General features: G+C 42.8%; 1 protein-coding gene across 7 annotated transcripts in view; it reads left to right on the top strand.

Moving 5' to 3' along the window:
• Positions 1-25,808, top strand: part of marchf8 (membrane-associated ring finger (C3HC4) 8) — a 78,014-nt gene that overhangs the window by 14,306 nt on the left and 37,900 nt on the right. For all 7 annotated transcript variants that reach the window (XM_085800060.1, XM_085800054.1, XM_085800055.1 and 4 more), the window contains one exon: positions 4,885-5,082. In XM_085800060.1, coding sequence (XP_085656186.1) covers positions 4,987-5,082 — 96 coding nt within the window. In that variant the 5' untranslated portion in view covers positions 4,885-4,986. The remainder of the gene's footprint in view (positions 1-4,884; positions 5,083-25,808) is intronic.

Here is a 25,808-nt window from a genome sequence, read left to right as displayed (position 1 = left end):
TGGGTTTCAGACTGAAGTTCAGTTCTCATACAAACTAGCAGATTGTTTTATTTACCATGTAATTATTTAATAACCATGACGACAAAGGTCACAAAATCCAGAAAGTACATATTTGAACCAAAACTACAAGCTTTTCATTACCAAACCAATCGTGTGGCATGTTTATGACAGTAACTCAAGACAACCGAGCTCCAGTGCACCTGCTGCTGTTTCAGCTGATGCTCCCAAGGTTGAAAAAACAACTTATGTAGCTGTTGAAGTTTGTTGAAAATAAAGTTTACGTCATCTGGCCTACATGAAATAAATATTTACACCTCATTAAAGTCTGGTGTAACTGTTTGGCTAAATGACTGCCCGACAAACGGCAAACTTTAGCTTGTTAATATTTCAGCACTATGCATTAGAGAGACGTTTAAATGAGGTTATGTGGAGTGTGGCCGACATAACTGACCTGAAACGCACTAAACTGCTGTTTGATGTTTTTACACTTTACTCCCTGCTGTTACTCTCCAGATATTCAGTTCCTGTCTTCCTGCGTGTACTGTATCCACCCTCTGGTTACTCTCCCATCGCACACTAACACAAACAATTCAACCACGTCTTGTCAAAATCTTATCAGGTTCCTTTTGAGTCAGCCAAGTGTTGATGTGTTATTTTCCCCTCAGCTTAGTGGTATTTAATATTTTTCTTTGCTTCTTTGCCCTGTCAGAAGAAAATTTCCCTCTGGACCGAAATAACGATTGTTTTTCCACAGAATAATCACATACAGATAGAGCTCTGGTTTTTTTTGTTGTTTTTTTTAGCTTGCAGCTGGTCAGGTTCAGGTTGTCTCACTTAAGGTGTAGCTGCTGTGTAGCTAGGTAAATGAGGCCAGTTGAGGTGGCATAAAGGGATGAAACTGTATCCTAGCAACAGATGTACTTAAGTCTTTATGTGACATCATGTCTTAAGTTTCAATGGGACAAGTCAGTTTAGTAAAAGACGTGGGGTTCGCATTTATCGCTGGTGATTACTCCAAACCTGTCTGTCCTCAATCCTAGTATGACAGTTTTCGGAGATGCATCCATTTATCTGACTGACGCTATCGTCCCCTTGACAGCTTAAACTGATCCCTGGAGCTGCTGCCATGGCAACAGGTCAGTGTCCAATTGGTGTCACCGGAGGCCTGTGATTGGTCTGGATTTGTAGTTTTTAATATTGTTGCAGTAAACTCTTGACTGGCAGCCAGCCTGGAGGACATGCACACACGCATACAGACACCGGAAATGGCCTAATCTCACACCTAAGGGACTTTGTGACAGCTTGATTGATATGTATACAATGCCTGTGTGTGTGTGTGTGTGTGTGTGTGTGTGTGTGTGTAGCCTATATGGCCATAGAGTAATACTGCCTGTTTATCCAGCACATCCTTTGGCCCATTAGTGCAACCTCTCAGTCCAACAAAGACCTTGGGCTTGAAACACAATGCCAATTAAGAGCCGAGTGGAGGACTCTGCTGCAGTTGTTGTTCTTTAGATGTCCAGTAATGAGCTGGCTGGTGCAGAGACGAGTCTGTGTTGTGGCCACAGTGATGGATGCAGTTTTTTTTTCCGCCTACAACCGCAAAACTGTATGAAAGAACCACATCCTTGCCAATGCAGTGCACAAAACCATCTTTAGATGTATTAAGATTTCATTTGTTCTTCCCTCTTACCTCACATCGTAGCTCGGGGAATGGATGCCTGCTTTGTAATTAATACAAACATTTGCATCTGAAATACAGCAAGAGCTTAATGATACAGTACCACCATGTGATGATGCCCTCAAGTGGGTAACTTGGTCTCCGTACCCATGCTCATATAACTCATTAGCCACACACACATAGTAGGACTCCTAGTGGTCTCTGCCCATCAAAGTCACCGGTATTGTAACTAACTAGCAGTGACACCACATAAAAGATTTATTATACCTAAAGGGACTATAATCAAGACTGTGTGTTTTAGAGGGCAGGTGTGCCAAAAAAAAGAGGTGGATGGGGACTGATAAAAGCATGGATTTATTATTGATATCAATCTTACAGTGTTTTGCCATGTGCAGCTACAGTTCAGTCATAACAGCCTTTTAAAAATGCTGACTGCCTGGAGGTTTATGTTTGAGCTGAAGATTTGTTGAAAAAGATGAGTCATCTCAGGTGTAGCTATACTCTGTCCTCCACCTTTTTGACCTCTACATACAGATAAATAAATTCTCTTGGATCTTAAAATATGAATCTTTTTTTTCTCTCTGGGAGAGGGAAGTGTGGGTGTAAATCACAGCTCAGAACTGACCGTTAGTCTTTGGAGTGAACTCTCCTTTGTTCACATTTTGGTGGTTTTGACTTAACATTGATACTGTATAAGCTCATTTAAATCAGCTGCACAGAGACGAATCAAAGAGAAAACATCACCAGGCTTCGGAGCAGCCTCAGTGCTCCTCGGTGTAAACTTGCCAACTCTGAACAGCATCCTAGTGAAGGCTGTGGTCAGTGTAGGTTTCCAGTTGGATGGAGACCTTTCAAGGAACAGACGATCAACCGCTCAATGAAGAGAATATTCTAAAGTTTAGTCGATAATAAAACTAACCATTACTTGCGGCCCTGTATACAATTCGGACCACTCCGATGAAAACATTTACATTAAATTATGTTTTGCCACAGAGAGCATAATTAGTTACAGCCAGACATTTGCAACCTGGAGCTTTCACTAAACCTTGTAACTACTCTTTCTGGGAGCCGTAGTCAACAGACAGACACACTGTACATATTTTTATATTCAGTATACATCCCAGTGATATCATTATCTCTGATTTCTGCTGTAAATCAATCCCCTTAAGTCCATCTAGAAATGCTGAAGAGAAAGGATTTGTCAGAGAGGCATCAAGTTTTTTTTTTTCTTCTCTTTTTAAAGCTCTGCAGTGATATTTTTTTCCAAATGAGAACTGCTATCAGCTCACTGGGCATCATTTTCATGGTGCCACATTACCAAAATTTAAATAAATGAAAAAACTAAAAACATGCAGGGCCCGAATTTGTTAACAATGACTAACTATCTCCATGGAAACAGTGTGCTATCCCCAGATAAAACATGGACAGAGAATAATACTGATAAGTAGCAACAAAATCAAATAACGGAAACTATTTTTTAAAAGTGTGTGTGTGTGTGTGTGTGTGTGTGTGTGTGTGTGTCCATCTTTGGCGTGATCCTCCAACATCTACTGCGTTGGCACTGAGTCATGTCCGCCAGCTGTTTCATGAGAAGCTGATATGTGTGTGTGTTGTGACTGTGTGTGTTTATGAGTTCATATGAGTCTCATCGCCTCTAACTCTGTATGAATACTTAGCAGGGAGACACACACACACACCGGCACCCACGCGCACACACTCCTCCATCAATTCTAGATTGTGATTACTGTCATTTCACTGACCTCCCATCGGTCTGCTTGCTTTTTGGTTTCTTAATCCTGTCATTTTCATACTGCAGAGCTCGAGGGTTTGCTTGGCAGACCGGCTAGTGTGCAAACACATGCGCACATACACACACAGTGGTGAAAAGGAGTTAAAGCTTAATTGCTGTCAGTGGCAGTGCAGATGGCTGCATTAACTGAAGTTAAAATGACCCATTTGTAAAACCTCTTGTGTAACTCCCCAGGACAGCCCCACACTGCTGCTGCTGCTGCTTTCATAACTCCATCTGAATCTATCTGAGTACGACCGGGACTTTCTGCGTAATGCACCACCTCCTCTCTCTCTCTCTCTCTCTCGTGGAAATCATGATCCTGAATTTCCAGGTCTTTGGAAGATTTCTTGCACTCATGGGATCAACCCCGTTGTGATTTATTACACACTTTGGGGATCACCTCTGTGGTAATTTATTGTACTCTGTGCCTGTGCTATTTTGAGACAAACTTCTGCTCTCCTGTGGAAAATCACAAGAGACAACTCTTTGAGAATAGACTAAAAGTTTCTTACGCTGCACTGCAGGTCAGCGCCGAGGAAAGTTCACCTGCCTGTTTTTGAGGAAGTTTTAAAAAATGAACCTGGGCTTGAGACTCTTCATGGATTTGTTTTTGTCTGCACATCTTACTCTGTCCTTAACCTCTGAGGTTGGTAGTCTTTTTTTCCAGCACAAAGTGTGGCTCAGGTTAGAATAAAAATGTGGGTGAGTTGAAGTAAAAAGCCACAGTACAAGAACACAACACAGGTTTCTGTGCAAATCCTTGCTGATAACTACTCAAAATACAATTAATGAACAGTTTTTGGTGACAATCCTCCACATCACAATTTTAATTTAATCTGTTTGGGTTCTGAAGAAGTCTAGTGGCAAGATCGGTCGATCAAATGATCAATAGTGACAACACAGTTGCAGCTTCACCACTTAAATTTAACCCAATTCAAAAAACTTCATTTGTCCCCCTAGGGCAATTCCAAGGCACAAAGAGCATGTCAAGACAGCAAGTAAAAACAAGAAGAAAACAACACTGACATCAGTGCAATTTCCTCAGACAACTAGAAGACTACACTTGAACAGTTTACTAAAAAAAAAGATTTTCAAGTAAAGATAAACTAGGAAAGGAGGCAGATGAGTAAATAGTGTTGCATATGAATGGGTTTATATGCAGTGGATTAATAATAAATAGATACCGAAGAGCTAGCACCAGATGATATGGAAATGCAGATGAAAGTTATGCGCAGTCAAGATGAGTCCTATAATGAAGGATATACACAACCAGCCAATACAAAAATCATTTATTGTATCTGACGGTAAACTTTAATCTCAGCCCACCAGCTCTGGATTTTATATTCTAATTTATACATGTTTTCATTCCCTTGTAGCTAATCTCCATGTGTCCTCTGTGTGTCCTCTGCAGGGCTGTGCGGGTGAGGCGTCGCAATTCAGACCATCATGCCCTTTGCCCTGGCAGCAGGACAGGAAGTGTGTGTGTGAGCGTCCCTGGTTGTGCTCTGCTGGGATGAACATGCCACTGCACCAAATCTCTGTCATCCCCCGCGATGTGACCTCATCGCGGGTGTCGGGCAGCGGGAAAGCTAAAGACAAGGACAAGCAGGTACGTGAAGAGTTAAACAGTCGAATCAGGTCACACGACTTAAAGCTGGGGATACAGCTTGATCACATGAAGCATATACTGTATCAGCTGGGCAGAAGTAGAGTAATGTTGCCTACATTTGATATTTCTGACCTAACTTTTACCGCAAGTTCAGCAGAGAATAAAAGGCAGAGCAGTAAGATGGAAAAAGTCCAAACTGTCTCACCAAGAAAAACAAGAGCATCACTTATCTAAGGCTAAGCAAATGGTCAAATATGACATTCGATTGTTCTAGTGACAAATCCCTCCACTGACTGTAGGAGCTCTGAATCGGCACAAAATGTTTGACTTAAACATGTGAGACTGCTGTTTGTTCCCTGTTTCCTACCGACTGTCACTGTTAGTTTCTTGAAGTTTCTTCTTAAAGCTCCTCTAATCCAAACGAAGAAGCAATTGTGACTCAAACTATGATCTTTCCAAAAACCTAACCAAGCTGTGTTTGAGCATAAACCTAACTAAACCACGTATCGGATTTCATATACGTGGACTGTGTTGTCTCAGTTGTGGAGGGAGGGACCTGTCGTGCTGTTTAATTTTCTCTTATTATATATTTGATTTTCATTATTTGCTCTTTAAATGTGCTTGTAGGAATAATGAAAATACACTATTGATGAGAGCTTAACAAAGTTGTTGCTAACCCAATTTTCATCCCCCATAAAAGGCGTTGGCCGCCATTTGTATTTATACACTGTAAAAAACTATTCATTTTTAAGCCTTAGTTTAATATCATCAGTAGTTTTTAATGTGCCTGAGTTGCATATGTCTAAAGTCTATCCTGTCAGCACCACTTTAAGACCGTTAGTAACTCTCTTCCTGCCTTCACACACGGAACCACAGGAAGTCATTTTTGCCGGATGCCTTCTGTTGCTTTTTTTTATTTATTTATTTATTGTGCCATTGCAAAGTTTGACAGTGTGAAGTTTTTATTTATAAAAAGTGACTGTTGCCACACATGATAATTAGAAAACCTATTGAATACACTGAATATTTGTGGAAATGTCAGCCAGGCATCAGACAAAAGCAAATGGGTTTGAATTCTAAATGATGGGAGTCAAATGTGTGTCAGGATGGCAGGTGGAGAAAGTTACCGCAGGTGTCCTGTAGTGTTTCATCAGAGGGCAATCGGGAAGTATTTTTCAATGCCACGGGTGTCAGTCCCAACATGGCAAGATAAAGTCCACATTACAGCATTTCTCTCATTAATAAATTATTCCTGTGCTGCCTGTGGGTTGAGCAGAGGTTTTTTCATCTAACGAGAGTGGTCAAAGTCTGGTCTGCTTTTCCATTTGTGCCTAAAACTGCCTCTGGGCCATCTGGTTTTGCAGTTATGTGGTCAACTCGTAAAGGTACAGCAGTCATGGTGATAGATTCATTCATGATGGTTTGTAAATTACTACTACTACCTCAAATTTACAAAACGAATCGGTAAAATCACCAACATGGAGCAATTTTCTTTTCTTTTCTTTTTTACGATCTATTCTGTAGTAAAAGATTTTCTCACCAAAAAAAGAAAATGGAATTGCTGATCTGTTAAAGTACAGGCCTCAACCAGTCTATCTGGTCACTGCTTATGAGGAGGATTAGTGTTACATGAAAAGTTGAGCACAGAATTTGACCTTAGTCTGACTTTTATTTATTCCAGAGGTCATAGTTTAATTAATTTTTAAAAAAAATCTGGTGCATGATTTACAGTTTATATTTATATTTCCTAATTTGGCAGACACTTCACCTAAAGCGACTGATGAACAACATTCAAAGGTCAGTACAGTAGGAGACCTTAGAGTCTTCAATCTGTTCAGCAAGATAAAGTGCAAGGAAATCATCAGTGCTGGAGTGTTAGAGGCGTCAGGAGAGGAGGTGTTCAAGAGCTTCTTGAAGACGGAGGGGGAAGCCCCTGATCTGTTAACGTGTGGTAGCTTGTGCCACCATTGGGAAACCACAGACAAGGACAGGCTGCAGTGTGGCTGTCTAGTGTGCAGCGACTGTAGTGTTCGAAGACATTCCCTGGTGGAAAGCAGAGGCCGAAAAAGGAGCACAAGGCTGCGTGAGTTCAAGTAGATGCAGACCCAGAAGTCACTCTGTTGGGAAGCATTATCGACTTAAATTTGATTCTGGCGGCTGCACGTAGCCCGTGGAGGTCAATGAGCAGTGGAGTGACATTTACCCTTTCAGGGTGATTGAAAAGCAGACATGCCACTCTGCCATTCTGGACGATCTGTAAGGGTCTCATTGTGCATGAAAGCAGGTTCGATAGAGCCGTGTTGCTGTAGTGTAGTCGATATGAGAGACATAACCATGGCCTCTGCTTAGAGTTGTTTGGCAGGTGAGGTAAGGACAGGTTTTCCTTATTGCACACTGGGGAGACAGATGCAGCACAGACTTGCATGAGGAAGAGAGCTGGTCATCAATCATAACACCTCGGTGGGTGGGGGGTGGGGGTGAAGAGGTCATTTTGAATGTTGAAATTGCTATGGGGAGATTCATAGGGCAGAATAACCAATAGTTCAGTCAGGAGAGGTTACTCTCTAAAACACAAAAGTCATGGTTAATTTCTGCGCTCAGTCTCGTGTATCTCATCTCCTCTCTGTACTCCAGCACCAACAAACACCTCAGTGAAGTGGCTTCACAGCGCAGTTGCTTTTTTGAGCTCTGGAACAAAGCGAGGTGCTAAGACAATATGTCCGTGGTCTGCCCTCGCTCCTCGGCCTCATTAGATCACAATAGAGCCTGGGCGCCAAGTGCAGCAGCACAGGTGTTCTTAAGAGGCTTCTTCATGCTGCATATGGCACAACGATTCAGCCTCCCAGCGCTGTACAAGTGATAGTACGCATGCTGAAATTGAGCATTAACAGATGTACTTTTACTTGTTCAAACTCCTCGATGATGACTCATTTACTGTCCTTATCTGTACTCACTGTGAAACTTACAACGGCGCCCTGTCATTGCAGAAAAGTGAAAGTAAAGTCGGAATCAATCTAAAAAATTGGTATTACATCCTGCTGTTGAATACAGATGTGGGTTTGTTTGGATACCTTTTGGTACAGTGCATGCTGAACAGGCTTGTCATAGTCTGTCATAGCAAGGTTACCTTTATTTGGCTGGGAAATGGAAGTGAAACACGAAGTTTGGTTTTTTTTCTCCCCCTAAGAATAAGTGGATAAACAGCAGCTATTCCAGTCCTCCCTGTGGGACCATCATCAGAATGGAGAAACAGAGTGGAGAGGAAAACGTAGAGAGGGGAGGGAGGAACGGCAGCGTTTACTTTGAATGCTGATCAGCTTGAGGGTCCTAGAGGTGTGTGTGCCCGTGTGTGTGCGTGCCCAGAGCTTAGTCACAGAGCACAGGCCCATCTGGCCCTCTTAGACAACACAACTGGTCTTTTAGCGCCTCAAGGAAAAAAAAAATCAGAACTTTCCTCTACTTAGGATTCAGAGTTAGTCAGCTGCTCCTTTAGAGACCAACACATCTTTAACTGTTGCTGGCCCCTCCCCGGCCTCTCTCCTCCACTCAAGTTCATTTGTCTTCTTTGAAATCCTCCTTGGATATGTGCTTGTGGGCTTTGTGTCCATGTGCCGTGGACTTGAGAACATGTATTTGGGCAGATAAATTAAGTTTTAAAACATTTTTTGGGGGAAAAAAGACTTTGAAAAAAGAGAAGAAAAGAAAAGAAAAATTCCCTGACAGTTCTCAGCCTTGGCAAATAATACGGTCAGATTTGTTGGAGTCTGGTGTTCTTGATAAGAAGTGCAGCGAATGGATTATGCATGAGTTGACAATAAAGTAAGCTCTGGTACAGGTTGGCAGCGAAGGAAAGAAAACAAACTCGCTTTGCTGTTTGAGATTTGTAAGGACGGTTTGTTTGTTGATTGTCCTGTCTCTTTAACCCCATCTACGAAGACACTCTGCCACTTTTACTGTAAGTTATTTACATGTGCATCATGTGGTCGCGCCCAGCAAAATATAGCAAAGCTTCAGTGGACACAGCTGTAGCTCTCATTTTCACCGTCGCACATGTATTCACACCAACGCACAGGGCCTTGTTCACTTCACACTAGTCTTATATTTAGCAGCGTATCTGTGTGACTGTGCACAAACTGAACACTGTGATACTCGATATCCGCCCTTTTGATGCCGCATGTATTTTTTATGAAAGCACAGAGTGCTGGGAGCTTTGTCCTTCAGTACAAGAGTGTCAGAGTCAAGGACATAGAAAGACTCCCTGTCTCTGCTCTGATGTTTGGCGGCTTGATAACAGCCGCGCTCTGCAGAGCTCCTGGGCTCTGGTGGAGCATTGCTGCTCTCTTTGTAGAGACTGAGATCAAACACTGACCACCACAGCAGAGACTTCCAACACAGCCTCCGGGCTAGACAGGAACTGTTTAATGGGCTTGTCTCTGCTTATTTGACTGAGAACTTTTAGCTTATTGGCCCAACTTGTTTTTGCTCCTTGAATTTGCTACTACTTGTCCACCGCTTGAGACAGCACCCTCACATTTATGATGTTTTTGAACCATTTTGGCTGAAGTGGCAGACTGAAAACACCCAGTACTTTAAAATACCGTCCATACACTGTTCGATTAAATTCTACAAATGTGTTTAAAACTATTTAAAAATATATTTCTCTCGAGGCAAGGAAACATTTTCCAAACATTTGGTAGATCTAAACTGTCCAAATCAGTCCCTTCCAGATTGCAGTGCCTAGGGCCTCGCAAATGGAAATATGATAAAATGATAATTGCTCAGAAAGCCTTGGGGCTGGGCAAAATAGGCGTGAAATGCTGAATTATCAGGAAAAATAGTGTTGACATGTTGTGTGACTCGAGTATAGAAGGAGTCAACTCAAGGTGGTCACATCTGGTTGGAACCGGAGGATGTGATCGGTTTATCCTGCATGCCTCGGCTCTATCTGTGTTTCCTCCAGGATGAACACCGACCGATGCATGAATTATCTCCCTCTGACACAAACACACACATGCACGTGCACAGTATGTAAACTTACTGTACACATGTTAATCCAGTTGATATTCAGGTCACTAAAACGTGGACGGGAGCACACATTTTCTAGCACAAACTGCGTATAAACTCCACCGTATACATGTATCCTAGTGTAGGTGTACTGAGGCCAAAGAGGTGGTGCAGCCTGTCTAGAGAGAAGAGGCTGGAGAGAGCAGATAACACAGGAGAAATGGGATTCTCCTTGTTCTGGCAGCAGTGGTCATAAAGGTGTGAATGTTGCATGTCAGCAAACTAACTTACTTTACTGTACATACGTCACTCAGGGAATTCAGACTAAAACCCGGTAACATCCCACCATAAGATGCTGACGTACTGAAAACATAAAGTCAGTGATGACTGCTTACTTACTGTATGTGCTCTGGAAGTAGGTAGTAAGGTGATGGATTGAATCAGTTTTTAGGGAAAACTTCTTTTTTATTTTTTTAGTTTATGTCCCTTCCCAAATTCCTGTAAGCCAAACACGATGTTTATCTTCACAAAAAGACAAATATTCATATTTGCAATGACAGTTACAAAAAAAAGCAGCAAATTCCCTTCTGAGAGTGTGAAACCATCAAACCACATCATAGCCTGATAAATGAACTTCAGCGTGTCAATATTTGACTCATCAACCCCAAGTTTCACCGCCAACCTGCATTATTCACAACCTGTGTCTCCTTCTGTCTCGCTATCTGAGTCTCTATCCGCTAACACGCATGTGAAGATGTGTCCTCAGGTTGCAGGTACACACACGCGTGCATGTTGTTTTTAGCACACGACTCCTGCTGGACCTGACGGTGCCGGGCCACTTAATTAAATGTGGATGAATTGACATGATGGCCCGGCCTTGACTGCATAGAGAGCTAGGACTTTGCCTCACTTTGTTAAAGATTTCATTTCATTAGCCCTCTGTGATGGTTGCACTAGGGTTACTTTACTTTCTTTCGATAACTGTGACACTCTGCCATATTAAGTTTTATATATGAGATTACAGTTGACCCATGGCAGCGGAAAATAGACTTTGAGGGGAATGGCGAGAAATAATTACAGCCCCCTAAGCTCCCCTGTATGCTAGTAGACATAGTGTAGTGCAAGGTAGTGGAAGGAGGGTTTGCTTTGTTTCCAGTGTGAGGGGGTGCATTTGTGTGTGTGTGGGGGTGTGTTGGGGTGTGTGTGTGTGCGCATCAGCCTTTGGTTTCAGAAGAGCAGCTATTAGCAGGGAGAGACATTCAGAAGAAACTATATCTTCTAATTAACCGCTGCCCCATCACCTTCCACTAGCTTAACACACACACACCCTCTCTCTCACACACACATGCACTAACACAGCATATATAGACACACTTTCACATCGCAAAATTAACACTTTACTGCTAAGACTCTGCAAGTGAATGCGTCTATATGTTAATCTGCTTGACGATGCTCTCTTAGGGAAAAACATGTTTTCAAATGATAATCTCGTGATTTGCATATTATGTGGGCAGTTGTATAATCTAGTTCAGCAGATGTATAGCTATTAACCTACTAACCTGTGGAGATTTGTTCAGCCTGTCACACACTACAGGAACAGAAAGTGCGCCTGAACCCATAAGAGCTCTCCGCAGCGAAAGCCACCAAATTCACCAGAATAACATTAAAGAGAACTAATTTATTTTTACACAAAGTTACAAAAGCATATTGCTCAGGCTTCAGATGTCGTCTGTTATGGGAATGGCTGTCACAGTAGTGCACACAGACACAAGTGGAGAGCCGTCACAGCTAGAAAAAGTAATGCAGGAGGAAGTTTTGAGGTAAAGTGTGGTGATAGATTAAGTTAGGAACAGGTAGAAGATCTCACTGTCGCCTCAGTCTCTGCTCTGTTCCCCATCTGCATCTGTTTCTCCCATCAGTTCAAGGGGAGGTGTCACCGCTGGGTGTCGGAGGATGCCATTTAATTGCCTGTGCCCTGCCGACTTGACTCCTGTTACTAACATGGCCTCAAACGCTCCACCGCAACATCCAGCCAGATCAATGGTGGAGGCTCCCCCCACTGCGCCCAAATTCATCATCATCATCCTGGGGACTGCAGATGCTTCCCCTGGTTTGATTCTGCAAACTCTCATGCACAGTCGCTGCCTCAAATGGAGATCTCACACCCCCAGCTCGGCTCGCATCTCTGTCATACTCCATTGTGTGGTGGCCAGTACGAGGGGAGCACACGGGCTCCTAATTAGTCCCTCGTGCATAAAGTGAGGATAGTGGGGCAGTTTGCTTGCTGGTTTGTCTCAGTGAGGTATGATAATGAGATTCCCAGTTGTCGGTCATTTGTAGGGGAAGTACATTTCATGAACTCATGTACTGTAGGCACAAGCACACAACCCAGTCTCATGCCACGAGGCTGCATCTCATCATTGTCCAATCCCTTATTCTCTCAATGTCTTGATCCGTCTTCCTCCTCTTCCTCCTCCCGCCTTCTCCTCTTTTTCTTCATCCTCCATCATCCTCTCATGGTGTTATCCAGTGGCAGATTAGTGCTGTTAATCTCTCTGCCTATGGATTCTCTTTTGTGACCACACCGTGAACTCCTCTTTGTTGCTGTCTGGCTGTCTGGGGAGGCAGATGCCCAACAGCTGCACATGTTTACTCATTTGCTGCTTTTTTTTTTTTCACTTGTCTGTATCATATCCTACGACTGCTTATACCGTAATGCTGCTGCCATGAGCCGTAGCACTCGCGTAGCGGGATCAGCACCTCAGTCAGGCAGAGCTTGTGTATCCTTTTTGTTATAACAAGTTGCATTCAGGCTGAAGCACGTTATCCAGGCTAACAGCAAGAGATCAGATGAACCAGCAAGGTATGCAAGCAGAATGTTTGTTATGATCCCTTTTTTCACAGCAAAATAGTTGTAGCAGATACTTCAGGTCAGATTTAATGAGGGAAAGTTGGTTGAAGGATATTTACCATTCTTTTACAGTTCCTCCTTTAAATATGTGACTTATTCCTGTGTAATAACACAGTTACAAACTTCTTCTACCTCAGTTTCTTTGTTTTATTGTATGGCCAGAACGGCTTGACTGTGACCTCTCGGCACTGTATTCAGAGCATAAAATGGCACAGCGGAGCAAACCATCATTACCTTTGATTTGGGCCTTGAAGTCATTTTTCTCAGGACAGAACCAAATGAGACGAGTCCAATTGTTTCTACTGTGGGCAGGAAAGCTAGAGAACAGAGGCTGTAATTGGCAGGTCCAGCATCGGCCTGAGAGACTGGGAAACGTCTAGATCGAGATTCTAGACGTCTTTTGATTGAAAGAGAATAGTTAAATTTAGCACAATACAATCACAGTGCTCAGATTAAATTACCACATTACAGTGTGTCTGTTGAGGCTGCCACATGGACATGGAGGTGGACATTATATGCAGCATGTGTCATGTGTCCAACATTTTCTAAAAAGTTAAGGTTCAACTAGAATCTGGTCTGTGTGGGACTATTTTAAAATGGAAAATTAAAGCAGGCCAACATCCATTTGTGATATTTGAACAACATGTGTTAGGAGTGATGGCGTTTAAGAGCTGCTGTCGTCAAGTTTTCACTAAGTCACCAAGGAAAAAGCACTTGTATTGTTTCCTATCCTTGTGTGCCATATAGGAAAGCAGCAAAGAGAAACAAACTGTCCTATTTTTAAAGATGCTCTGTGCTTTTGCTTTTTTTTATTTAAATTAGTGACATTTTGATAGCTGATGCTGTTTGAGAAAATGAAAACATCAAAGCTGTACATTGTTTTCCATTTGCTGTTGAAGCACATCTTCAAAAAACATGAAGTGCTCGCCGTTCCTTTTTAAGTGCACACAGTGCTGCTGTGTGATGTGAGAAATTATAGATCACAAATGAGAACATTGTATTGGCAGATACTATACTAAAAAAAAAGATCTGGATCAGGATTGAAGCCTTTTGTTGCTATAAATGCCAGCACTCACTGTTATGTGTTAACAATACATAATTTACAAATCTAATCAATTATGAAAATTGTTTGCTCCAAATTATGATCCTCCTCTGGGATATTTGTTACCCACCTGTGCTGCGCTGATCATCATCTGTGCCATTTAGCAACAAAATATTATCACCATGTGAGATCAGTTGTGTAACATTGTCACAGGAGAGCTTTAAAGAGCCAAATTAGCTTTCATGCCACATCATGATTCTTTCATTAATGCTTCTTTGAATCAAACGATGAGCAGGTCGGTTTAAATCCATCAGTTTTTTTTTTCTTTCTAAATCAAAGGTGCAATCTCACTGTATACTACGAGAATTTAGTTAATGGGCAAATCTGCTACATTATCCCCACTGTGCTTCACTCGTGGGGCAGTGTCTGTTCTTGTTATGTTGAAAAGAAAGACGGTATTCACAAAGAGCTCCCATAGGCAGAGTAAAATGCCAGATGTTTCTTGCTAGTAAATGTCTGCAGCTCCAAAACCTAGTGCACATTTTAAAATCTTGAGGTCCACCTCGAGCAGAGATAACGAAGGTTTTTGAGGGTTATAAAGAGGGTTAGGGTAGGTTGTATTTCCAGGTTATCTCCTGACCTTTTTGGCAAATCAGTGGCTGTTACATGTTTAGTTTTAGGTCAAATGTTTTCTCTCAATTGTTCCAACTTATGGACGAGAGAGTATCCGATACAGATGATAGGAAGCGAGAGGCTAGATGACATGTAACATGGGTCATAAGCCACTCCTGAAGCCATGAAATTGTGTTCTTAGTGCTTGTCCTCATCCCCTCCTGCTCGGCGGATGGCACAGCTGCATGAATGCACCGGTGCCTGGTGTCCTGATGAGGCTTTCACCGAGCACTGCAGAGGGCACGGGACTGCAGCTTGGCTCTGACATCCACCTCCTTCTACCAGGAGGAGAAATTGAGTGCAGGTAGCGTGCGCCGAACAAGCAATGGACAGAGAGGCCAGGCGCGAGAATAAAAAAAAAAAGATAAGGTGAAAGAGCGCACAGTTATTGTCCATCGTAAACATCACAAAAGAAGTGAGGGAGAGAGAGAGAGAGAGAGGAGCATGTTGTTGCCGTAGAAACGGGAGCTAAGACCGAATAAGAGCAGTATTGGCATGAGTGAAGCAGTGTGAGGAGAGACACTGTCTGCTGTTCACCACAGACACGCATCAGCTTCGCTTCTGTCAGAGCTGTCGAGTGTTGTATGTGCCAGTGAGCGCTGCGGTTTCCCTCTCTGCTTCTTCAATGAGTTTCCAGGTAGCGGTCCCTCCCTAGAGGACCGATATCGCCCTCCGTCCTCCGTGGTGCAGATCTTGCAAGAGAGACACCTGAATCAGAAATCCAGGTGAAGCCTATTCGTAAAAAAAAAAAAAAAAAAGCAGGTGGTGTGTGGATACTCAGAGTCAGTCCTCCATCGTTTTGATTGATGTGTTTATTTGACCCCACGGCACCTGACGCACGAGCCCAAGGAGGCTTACGGCTGCTCCATCATCCATCGTCGCCTCAGGTCACGCTGCCAGGGCTGACAGCAATCAGGCTGCTTCTTTTTGAATGCACGTCTGTACGAACACGCTTCTTCCCCCCTCTGCTCTCCCTCTATCTCTTTCAGGGCCGTGGCCTCCCTCAGGCTTGTGAATAGATTATGATCGAGCTATATGTGGAAAAATCTCACAAACCGGTGACACAGGATGAGCACAGGGGACAATCATGCAGAGGGAATGAGTCATCACCATGGAAACCACCACACAAGGACTTTGTTGAGCTGTATGACCTAAAGCATCTTTGTTTTTATCTTTTCACTTTGCACCACAAGGACCCCTTTTATAGGTTTTCAAGGATTAGACCCCTCCCCCCGTCTCTCTCTCTCTGAACCACCATTATCCAGTTTTAGGTTAACAAACTCAATTTGACTGCAATTGTTGTTTTGGCACGCGTACAGAGGAGCGCACACACTGCTTATATTAGCAGTAATGTTCAGGAATGCTTTGTACACACTTGCATATGTTGTTTGTTTCTGTGCTGTGTACCAAACACGTCGAGGCCTGAGCTGCAGTTGCTCAGTATTGCGGAAATACAGTTGGGGGCAAAAAAAGAAAAAAAACAGTTTGGATGTTTATGTTTATGTGAGAGAACATATTTGTCTCTTTGCACTGGGGTCGCTGTCGCATTATGAATCTGTTAAAATGCTGCATATTGAGCTACATCCGCAGAGCACATATGCAGGCAAGCGTGAAGAGAGAGAGAGAGAGAGCAAACTGCTGCCTGTCGAGGGCACTTAAGACCTGTCTGTGTTTTCCTTTGTATTTACTTATTTTACATTGCATGTTTGTGTGATTTGACAGACATGACAGTCGTCTTGACAGTGGAGCTGCTGACGTGCAGACACTGAGACTGCTGCGTTTCAGGCTGTCACCAGGAAGTGTGCAGATCTGGGCAGGAAAAAAGGTTTTTTTCCCTTGGATAGGTTGCAAACCTGTTGAGAGGGAGAGAGAGAGAGTGTGTGTGTGTGTGTGTGTGTCCAACTTCCAAACCTAGAGACGCTATGGCAGACAAAAATGTGATGACAGAAAATGGAGCCAGGACAATGGTGTATTGCTGGTGGAAGAGGATCTGATGCGTTCCTCCTATTGACCACTCAAAACACTGGGCTGGACACAAAACATATAGATGGCCACTGATCCGAACAAAGCTGCAAAAAGGACACTTTGTACGATTTAGGAGGCTGTTCCCATCAAATGTTTCTACTGTTGAGGACATTAGATATCTTTGTTGTTAGCTGGTTGATGCCTTTTCTCACCGACACCCCTCACAACCCACAAAACAAGTGCATCTAAGAGAACTGGATGTCTAATTATCACTAATTACTTACTCTGTGAAATAGGTGGGAGTGATGTACTTTTTGTTTTTGGCATGAAAATGCGCTTCTATGCATGACAAAGCTCTAAACTTTAAGGAGACGCTGTTAAACTTGTTGTAAGGCCTCAAGCTGTGTTGGAGGGAGAGGTGTGGAGGAAAATGTCAGCACACCTGCAGATCACATGTTCTGGGTGTGCACATCTTGGCATATTAGACTGTAAATGCTTGATGGATGGAAAGTGGGACACTTATTGAGCCTGATGCCATTACTGCTCCATTCAGCATCCCTCAGCTGTCTTTACTGAGGCTTCACGTGGATCCGACAGCTTGAGTGATGTTATTGGCTGGACGTCTAATATTGAAGAGATAGAAATCACCAACACGTCCTCTCACATTGTGGATAAAAGACATTTCAATCAAAAATGTACACTGAAAGATTCTTCCAAGCAATTCTAAAAGCTACAGGGGTGTTTCTTTTCCTTTGCAAAGAACATCACCTTCCCCAGTTGTCCCCAAATTAGATTTCATTTTGTTGTATTTCTCTTTTTTAATCTGTATTTAATTATCTTTACTCCAGAAGGGTGAGGTTGTCGTGTCAACCATAATATGAGAAATAAGACCAAGCTGATTACTTAGAGCTGTGTCTCGGTGTTGTGTTTTGCTGTTATGTGTGTTAAAGAAGTGTTTATTTAAATAAAAAATGAGAGAGAGAGAGAGGGGTGGAACATGCAGTGGAGAATTGCTGTAAGAGCCAAAAGATGTCATCAGGAAAGTATCAACATCTGCTCCTTCTTTGAGAGTTGATTTCAGTCCCATTTCATGTGGAAATCATGCTCTTCACCAATGATATTTGCTTTAAGCTGTTAGCACACACGCAGGGCAGAACGGGTATAAATATTGACAAGGTGGAGTGAGATAGCAGCACTGATTGGAAGGAGGTTTGAGTAAATTAAGATGAAGATGAAACGTAGACAGAGAGAGGGCAGATGTGAGAGATGAGAGAGGAGGATGGGGAGTCGCGGAATATGCCTCCGATTGGAGCAGTGGGAGTTGGAAAGAGAGAAAAAAGTAAAGGTTGGAGTGTGGGCCGAGCTGGGAGCAATGGGATTTTAACTTCATGCTTATCACTTCAAAAGACTCACTTGTAAAATGTGGTCTGCTCCCCTCTGCACACCTTCTTCCATCTTTCCCCTCTGTCTCTCTCTCTCCTCCTAACCCGGGGTGAAGTAGATCATTTCGGAGAATGTGAGGCCTAATAGTTACGGTTTGATAAGCTATGCAGTTCTCTTTCAAAGAGACAACCTCTGTGTCCTGGGGAGCTCGCTCATTCAGCACTGGATGTAAGCCTCTGCCCCGCGTTACCCCCTCTGCCTAATGTGAGCAGCAGCGGTCATGGAGCACAGCACTTTGTGAGTGTGACAGTTGCTGTAACAGTTCGAAATAACCCTCAAGGGGCGAGAGTTAGGAGTCAATCAAAAGTGAGCACCATGTTAACGCAGCATTGTGATTTCAAATCTGCCTTTTTGTTTTGTCTCCTCGATGTGCTCCTCATTCATTGTGCTCATCTTGGCGCTGTCACACAGTGTCATAAAAATGATCTGAAGCAAGTCACAACAGCTTGCTGCACCCTCATTGTGAGCCCTTCGCAGCTGTGGCATGTGGCACCGAACAATCCTGCACGATGTCGTAGAAGCTTCATCCATATGGAGGCGAAATGGGAAAGAGCGTGTTGACAAGCAGCGAGCTAGTTAGCATGTGAAAGCAACACCTTTTCTCCTGTCAATCAAGCAACGTGGTCTCAGACTTGATAACAAGGTGGAAGGACGTGCGACAGGCCATGTTTCAGCTTCAGCTGAGTCATAAACGGGGCTGTGGTGTGGCATGTTTGGGATTGCAGCAGGGGAGAATAAAGGGAGGGACTTGTTACCTTGGGGTCGAATCAACTGCCAAATTTTCAGATATTGTCAACATGACTCACCAGAAACTTCCAGGTCTGCGGGTTTGTTGAAATACCTGGATAACATTGCATTTGTTATTGCGCTCCACTGGTCTTCTGTGCCATGCAACTCTTATTTTGGTAAATTCCCAATCCTCTTTTCCTAGAACATTTAATTTCACAGTAATCATAGATAAAATGGAGAAAGTTTACAATTGCTACACTTCAATTAAATTAAATTACATTCCAATTAAAGGCTAAGATGAGCAAAACCTAAGGGATATGTTGTTATAGTGAATGCACAACAAGTCAGGTGGCTATCAAAAACATCATCAATCTGTATATAGACACTCTCAGTGTTCACTGTATTAGGTACACAAATGGAGTCTAATGTAATCCATTACAATAAAAAAGATGTATATATTTACGGTTTATTTTTTGTTGACACTGACACAGAGTTGTTAATTAAAACTGATGTCATAGTTATTGATGGTGCGTCATTGTTTCTAATATTCCGCTTAAATTCAAGAGTTGACTGTCATTGTTGAAAAGACACAAGATATCGTTGTAGCATCTTGATACATGGCAACACATACAATTGCATAAACAGAAATACCCCCCAAAACCCTTGTGTTCAGTCCATTTAAAGGGCTTTAAGTGCAATGTGTGTGTTAGGAGTACAGCATTAGAGGAGTGTTGTCTGAGGCAGCGGTTGTCGAAGGGCTGGTCCCAGTGATTCTCTCAGATGATTTCACCACTCAGAAGAGCATCCCACAATGTAAATCGATGGGATAAGAAAATGAGAAACACCTCTATACAGCAACATTGTAGCTATGACACCAACGGTATAAGCACCAACATTAAACTGGCACATTTCATCTCTCTGACAATGTCAACGAAAGTTAAACAATGATAGCTTCATATCTTTTTTGTGTTTTGTTTTTACCTTTAGAGTAAGGGCATGTGCTGGACCATGTCAGCAGGGGGCAGTAGAGCTGAGATTAGCTCTTGGTCCTTCTACCCTCTCATGACCAGTGGATTTGAACATGCATTTTGATGCATCACAACAATCTGATTTCTTAAATATCTCTAATTTTGGGTTAAACTTGATTGCAACCTGCCTCCAGACCGATGTGATGGATTCTTAATGTCTGGTAGATGTCTTGAGAGATTTCGCCCTAATCGTGCCCTGTTTTCTTCCACTAACTCTGTGATCTTGACTCCAACGTGTCATTTTCTGTAATTACAAGCAATTACAGCAGTTATATCCAGAGTATTTTAGCTCCCTGGGTTCTCCTTCTGACTGAAATTCTGTCCTTTTTGGGTTTGAGCATTTTCAGGCAATCAGAATGCAAATGTACCTTTCAATGAATTGCAGGCATGAGGCATGTGAGGGGAGCAGCTTTTAAATGCAAATTGCTGCTTCTGCTGCTCTGGACCATGTTTATCTGGGAACCAAATGAGACTGGACCTTTTTAAAATGGCGATTGGAAAAGGTGGGAGAAGGACAGATTCATTGCGCCATCCTTCATCCATCCATCCATCATCAGCACACGGAGGTGGGAGAGGAAGAGGGTGTGAAACTCCAAGGTTACTCGCCTCAGGTAGCGGTAGCGTAAAGGAGTGAATAGTGCTGCATCCCACTGGTGTACAGAACATCAAAGCATCTAAGGTTACAAACAAGCTAAGTTGGGAAGAAATGAAATTGTCTGAGGAGTTTCTGTTTACTGTTTTACCATCTTTTTGTTCATTGGCAACACAGCACACCTCTGAAGCTGTCCTCTGATGGTAGGACGTAGAGGAATTATTTATACCAACTCTTTGTGTAGTGTGAGGAAGCATGCTGCTTTCTGTTCATCCAGATCAGAGCTGAATCAGTTCAACTTCATGCCATTTTCATCATTCTGGCTCCGCCGCGTCTCCATAACTGTAATTAAACATGAGCTAATACCTAAGACCTTTTTTTTGTTATTTTTACTGAGTTTTATTTCAACCTGCTGGCCATAGTTGAACACATGGAAGGACGATTTAGATGCAGGAAAGGTAGCTTTGTAACCCCGGGCGTGTTTGTGTGCCAGGAGCTCCCTGCTGTGAGTTTGCATCCTGCAGGGAATCTGCGCACAACCCTGAAATCCTGATCAGATCTTTGAGGGCAGGGAAAGTAAAAGTGCAGCTGTGGATGAAGAAGGATATTACTGATTTTTTTATGAGTGTGCAAATACACTGAGGGTTTTTCACACACATGCACAGACTTGTCCACCTGTCTGGGGTCAGTAATAAGGCGCCATCTGCTTAACAGCAGGCAATGATTGATGATGTCATAGCTAGTGGCCTAAAGGGAGTGGATGCAGGCACTGAGGGGAGAGATGGAGAAGGGCTTTTTTATGTATACATCTTTATATATAAATAATACATGCAGTGATCCACATGGACAGCCAGAGTTGTACGCAGAAGAGTTTTTGAAGAAATGGATGGTTTGAGTGAACCTTTTTCTACTACGGCTGAAAAAGTCTTAGAAAATAAAAAAGCAGAGCTGGCCTTAAAACTGTTTATGCCTCCTTCTGATTTGAGAACAACATGATAGCAATCTTAATTGCCCTCATCAGGCTGCTGATGTTTATAGGAGACAGAGCTTAGGCTGCCCATTGATTTTACCTCAAAGAATGCTTACTGCTGTTGTAATTACTCCCCTCTCAGTAAGAAGAATGAGCAAACGGTTTACATTTGTGGCCGTTCGGTTTCAACCTTTAATATCTGGGCTATTCTTTTTTCATATCACCCAATGTCACGCTAATTGTCTGACGCCGGAGACACGGGGTCAGCCGGGTTGAGGGTAAAAAAGCACAAGCCTTCGTGGCTCCATGCCACCGTCTGCATCTCAATAGCTCTTGATGACTCGTCTTTTCAAGCGCACCCTCACATGGAGATTTAATTAAGTGACTGAGATTTTCGTCATACTTAGTAGCCCTCTACTGTGACTTGAGAAGCATTTAGGGTTTATCCATCCACCCTGCTGAAAGTGTTACGCAGGATCTATGTCTGTCGCCAGCCTCTGCTGTCGTCCTGTGCTCCTTATAGATCCCAAAGCACTAGTGAAATACTTATCTAATTTAGAGGGTTATCACTAGCCCCCGGTGCTGATGTGGATACTGATAGTCATTGCTTAGGTCTACACAGTAAATGCTGCAGGTGCTGTTTTTGTCGCTTTTCCAAAGGCTGATAATCCCAGATGCTGGCAGACATTAAAGAGAGGGCTGTTTGGCTGCAGGCAAGCGCATATCTTCAGTGTGACGCGTGTGTGTGTGTGTGCGTGCGTGCGAGTGCGGATGTTATTGCACATTGAATAACAAACATGAGCTCAGTGAGGAAATCATTAAAAGAGCCGCAAATCAGTCTTTCACAGCTTGACCAGTCGTGTGTGTGTGGGGCTTTACCCCTCATGCTCTTATTTGGTGCCGTTTTCAGTGCCACAGCGTGTGACTAGGAGGTTGCTGGGTTTATCCCTAAAGTGGCAGAATAAATCTGAGTGGGTAAACAGAGCTCTAACTTCATTAGAGAAAGAAAAAGATTTGTACATGGACATGACAGTGTTCTCACAACACAACTGAGCACTTGTGAAATTGAAAAGAATAGGGAATAATATAGCAGTAGGTGGTTATCCTTGTTAGTAGGCAAATGGATGTACTTCCATAACCTTTTCCAAACTTAATGAGGTATCAATTTGCCAAACCAAAACATTGAATTAATTGGCCAGAGTGGTAGAGAAACACCCACAGTTAAAACTCTCAGTATGAGGACCAAGTGTTTGGTTTTACATTTGGTTTGGTTTGATCTGTCGCTTCCCTTCGCTTTTCAATTGGAATAATTTCAACTAGTCTCTTTCAGTGGCTGCAAGATATTTACTATTTTTCCCCAGTTCTTGCTGCTATGAGGCATTTTATGATCCAAATAGCTGCTGCTCACTCGCATTTTCACTCCTTCATTCATTTCTGCTTTCTGCATATTGGGCATTGGCCATCACAAACAGGCTTTAGCTCCAGGCAGATGCTCTGTACATATCACATCCGTTGCATTGGTTTTCTGTGTACTTTCCTGTTAGATTGTTAAATGAACTTACCCACCTCCTCTACAAAATCATGTGCGTGTCTTTTTCAGTGTGAAACACATTTTTTATTACATAGTGGTGAGATCCAAACCTGCTTGTACTTCTAAACAACTTATTAAAAGATAACTATGAACAGCTGGGTGAATGCATTATTCTAGTGTAGGCTACTCTGGATCAAATATGCCCAGGACTGTGGAATTTCTTTTAAATTAGTTACCGGTACTTTAGTGAGGACTGTCTGTTTTCTCATTTATTTTCATTAGCAGATATTACAGAAGTCTCATGCAGTCTCTACTCTCTTGTATTGTGATATAACAGCTACTCTGATAAAGCCACAGTGACCTTGTCTATCACCATATTTCTTCTAAGTACAGTATGTTCTCATCTGGGACATAACTGTGAGTCACTCATTAGCGATACAGAGCTGTTTCTTCTCTGTACTGAAGTCTTCATCCCTGGAAAACACTACCAGACCACAAAAAGACTCACGCATCACATCTGATGTTTGCAGATTACACCTGACAGAAGCACTGTGTGCATTTCTCAGAGTGGACAGATCGCTCAAAACCAAACAATCAAAGATTTCCTGACGTGAAAGTGTCAGATCAGGCTCGGTAAGGATGAACCCTGAACTTTTTACACCATCAGAGATGCAACTTTTGTTTGCTGTTGTTTTTAGTGATTATCATCATCCACCTGTGGTCCCAGGTCAAGTCAAGACAGTTTTACTGATCCAAATTTCCAAAATCGACTTCAAACTCTATAACCTGAGGGAGAAACCTGAAATCCTTACAGTTAATAGTAGTTAATTTACACAGTATTCAAAATTGTCCATGAGGAGTTGTGATTGCCCCGGCTGTGACTGTCATACTCTGGATTTTGCAGTAATCCACAGTCCTGCTGCCAGCCTCACAGATCTGCCAGAAATAACCTTTTAAAGTGTGGCTTCCAGAAGGAGGTCACTCTAAAGTTTGCCTAACCCCCCCGCCCCCCACCGTCTGTGTGACGACCCTGCTGACTGTCCTGTGTGCTCACAGCGGGAGCCCCCTACCGCAAATCTCCATCAGCCTTCACAGGTCGAGATGGATAAGCTTCATTGGGTGTCAAAATTGAAAAGATTGCAGGATATAGGGCAAGAGGACAGTGGGCGGTGGGGAAGAGCCACAAATCAATGAAACTGCTCCAGTCAGCCACTTGTTATTTTGGGACAGTGAACTGATGGTATTATGCCCTGGTCGTGCTGCCGCAGTGACGGCCCACTTAAGGTTTGTGCTTGTGTCTGAAGATTTTGTCGCATGAAAACATGCGGCTCAGACACCATCCTCCACTGCATTAAGCACAGATATGTAAATGAAAAGCAAAGCTCCAGATCAAAGCACTGCACACTTTACAGCAGATAAGCAGCAAAAGATTTCCATGTAGGTAACTTTAAGAGTATGTCTTTGATTTTTTTTCTCACGGACCATCTCTCCTCTTTTTCATTTTGGTCTCTCTCCTCTTGTCTCTTTCTCTTAATTTACGGTGGATTTGATTGAAACATGCAGCAGGCAGACAAGCTGTAGTGTTGTAGCTATCAGTATGCATGACTGTATTTGAATATGAACTGAAAAGGCTATTACAGCTCAATTTCACGCCCAGTGGGAAATCTGACATGTTTCTCCCCCAGTAGAAATCAGACTGTCAGAGTTCTCTCCTTGCTCCCTCCCTTCACATTTTGCCTTAAGTTTCTTTCTTAAGCCAAGTTCAAGTCTCAGTATTTTGTGTCCTCTCCATTCAGGCGTCTGACCTTGCACTGTCCTGAATCCTAATCTTAAACTCAATCAGGCAGTAGCCTTGTATATTAGTGATGATTGATATTTTCTGACAGGTGCTAAATTCAGTCCAACTGTTGCTCTCTGCAAACCATGTTTTTCTGTGGCTTTCAGTCTGAAAGCCCTGCAGAGAGGCTGTCGAGCTGTGCTTAAAGATCACCAGCTTATTATGTTCTGTTACAGTCAAGAGGCCTGTAAGCCAGTTTTGGGGAAGCCACTTTGAGACGTATCTTAGCAAACTGCCAATTATTCTACACTGGAAGAAGTTGAACTACTGCAAAGCTACCCTTGGGAGAAATCTAGTTTGTCAATTTTAACAAAGTCGCTCCTTTTTCTAAGTAGCTTTATTAATTCAATGTGTATGTGATGCTTAATAAAACATAATAATAAAAAAAAGCCAGTGAATTGAATTTAGATACAGTGCCTAAAATACCCTATAACCCTAACCCACTATTCATTGGAAACAGAACATGTTTTGGTTTTGTGTACGGTAATTGGAAAAGGATGGCCATGGTGATTTAAGGCCTAACCCCGGATGACGTTGTTGTAGTGTTTGGTGATGACTGCATGACGAAATTCATTGCCTGGACATTGCCTGGACATGCCTGGACATGCCTTTACAGCAGCCCCAGGACTTGTCAAAGGGGGTTCAGTTGCTGTAGAGTAGAAAAAAAGTGTTAAATGTCCTTTAAAGGCCCCATATTGTTTGCAGTTTCAGGAAATGACTTAAATCTCTATGCACACAGAAGTAGTTTAACCAACAGCAGGTTCCTGCTAAATGTAGTTAATCTGTTGGTTTAATTACATGTAGCTCACTTCTCCCCAGCATTTACCAGAAAGCTGTGTCTGCGTCATCCGCAGTTCTACCCTAGTCTCACCTTGGCTTACTAATCTTTTCCTCTCTGTCCTACTTTCTCCCCTTAGAGACTTGATGGCCGAATCATATCCGTTTGTCTCAAAGCATGCACAGAGTCCCTCTGAATGGAGTTAGGGAGTCGTTATATTCACC

This window comes from Trachurus japonicus, chromosome 15 (assembly GCF_045865225.1).
Source record: "Trachurus japonicus isolate A0001 chromosome 15, Traja_1.0".
In the NCBI taxonomy this organism is placed as follows: Eukaryota; Metazoa; Chordata; class Actinopteri; order Carangiformes; family Carangidae; genus Trachurus; species Trachurus japonicus.
This window is presented reverse-complemented; position numbering and strand designations above follow the sequence as displayed.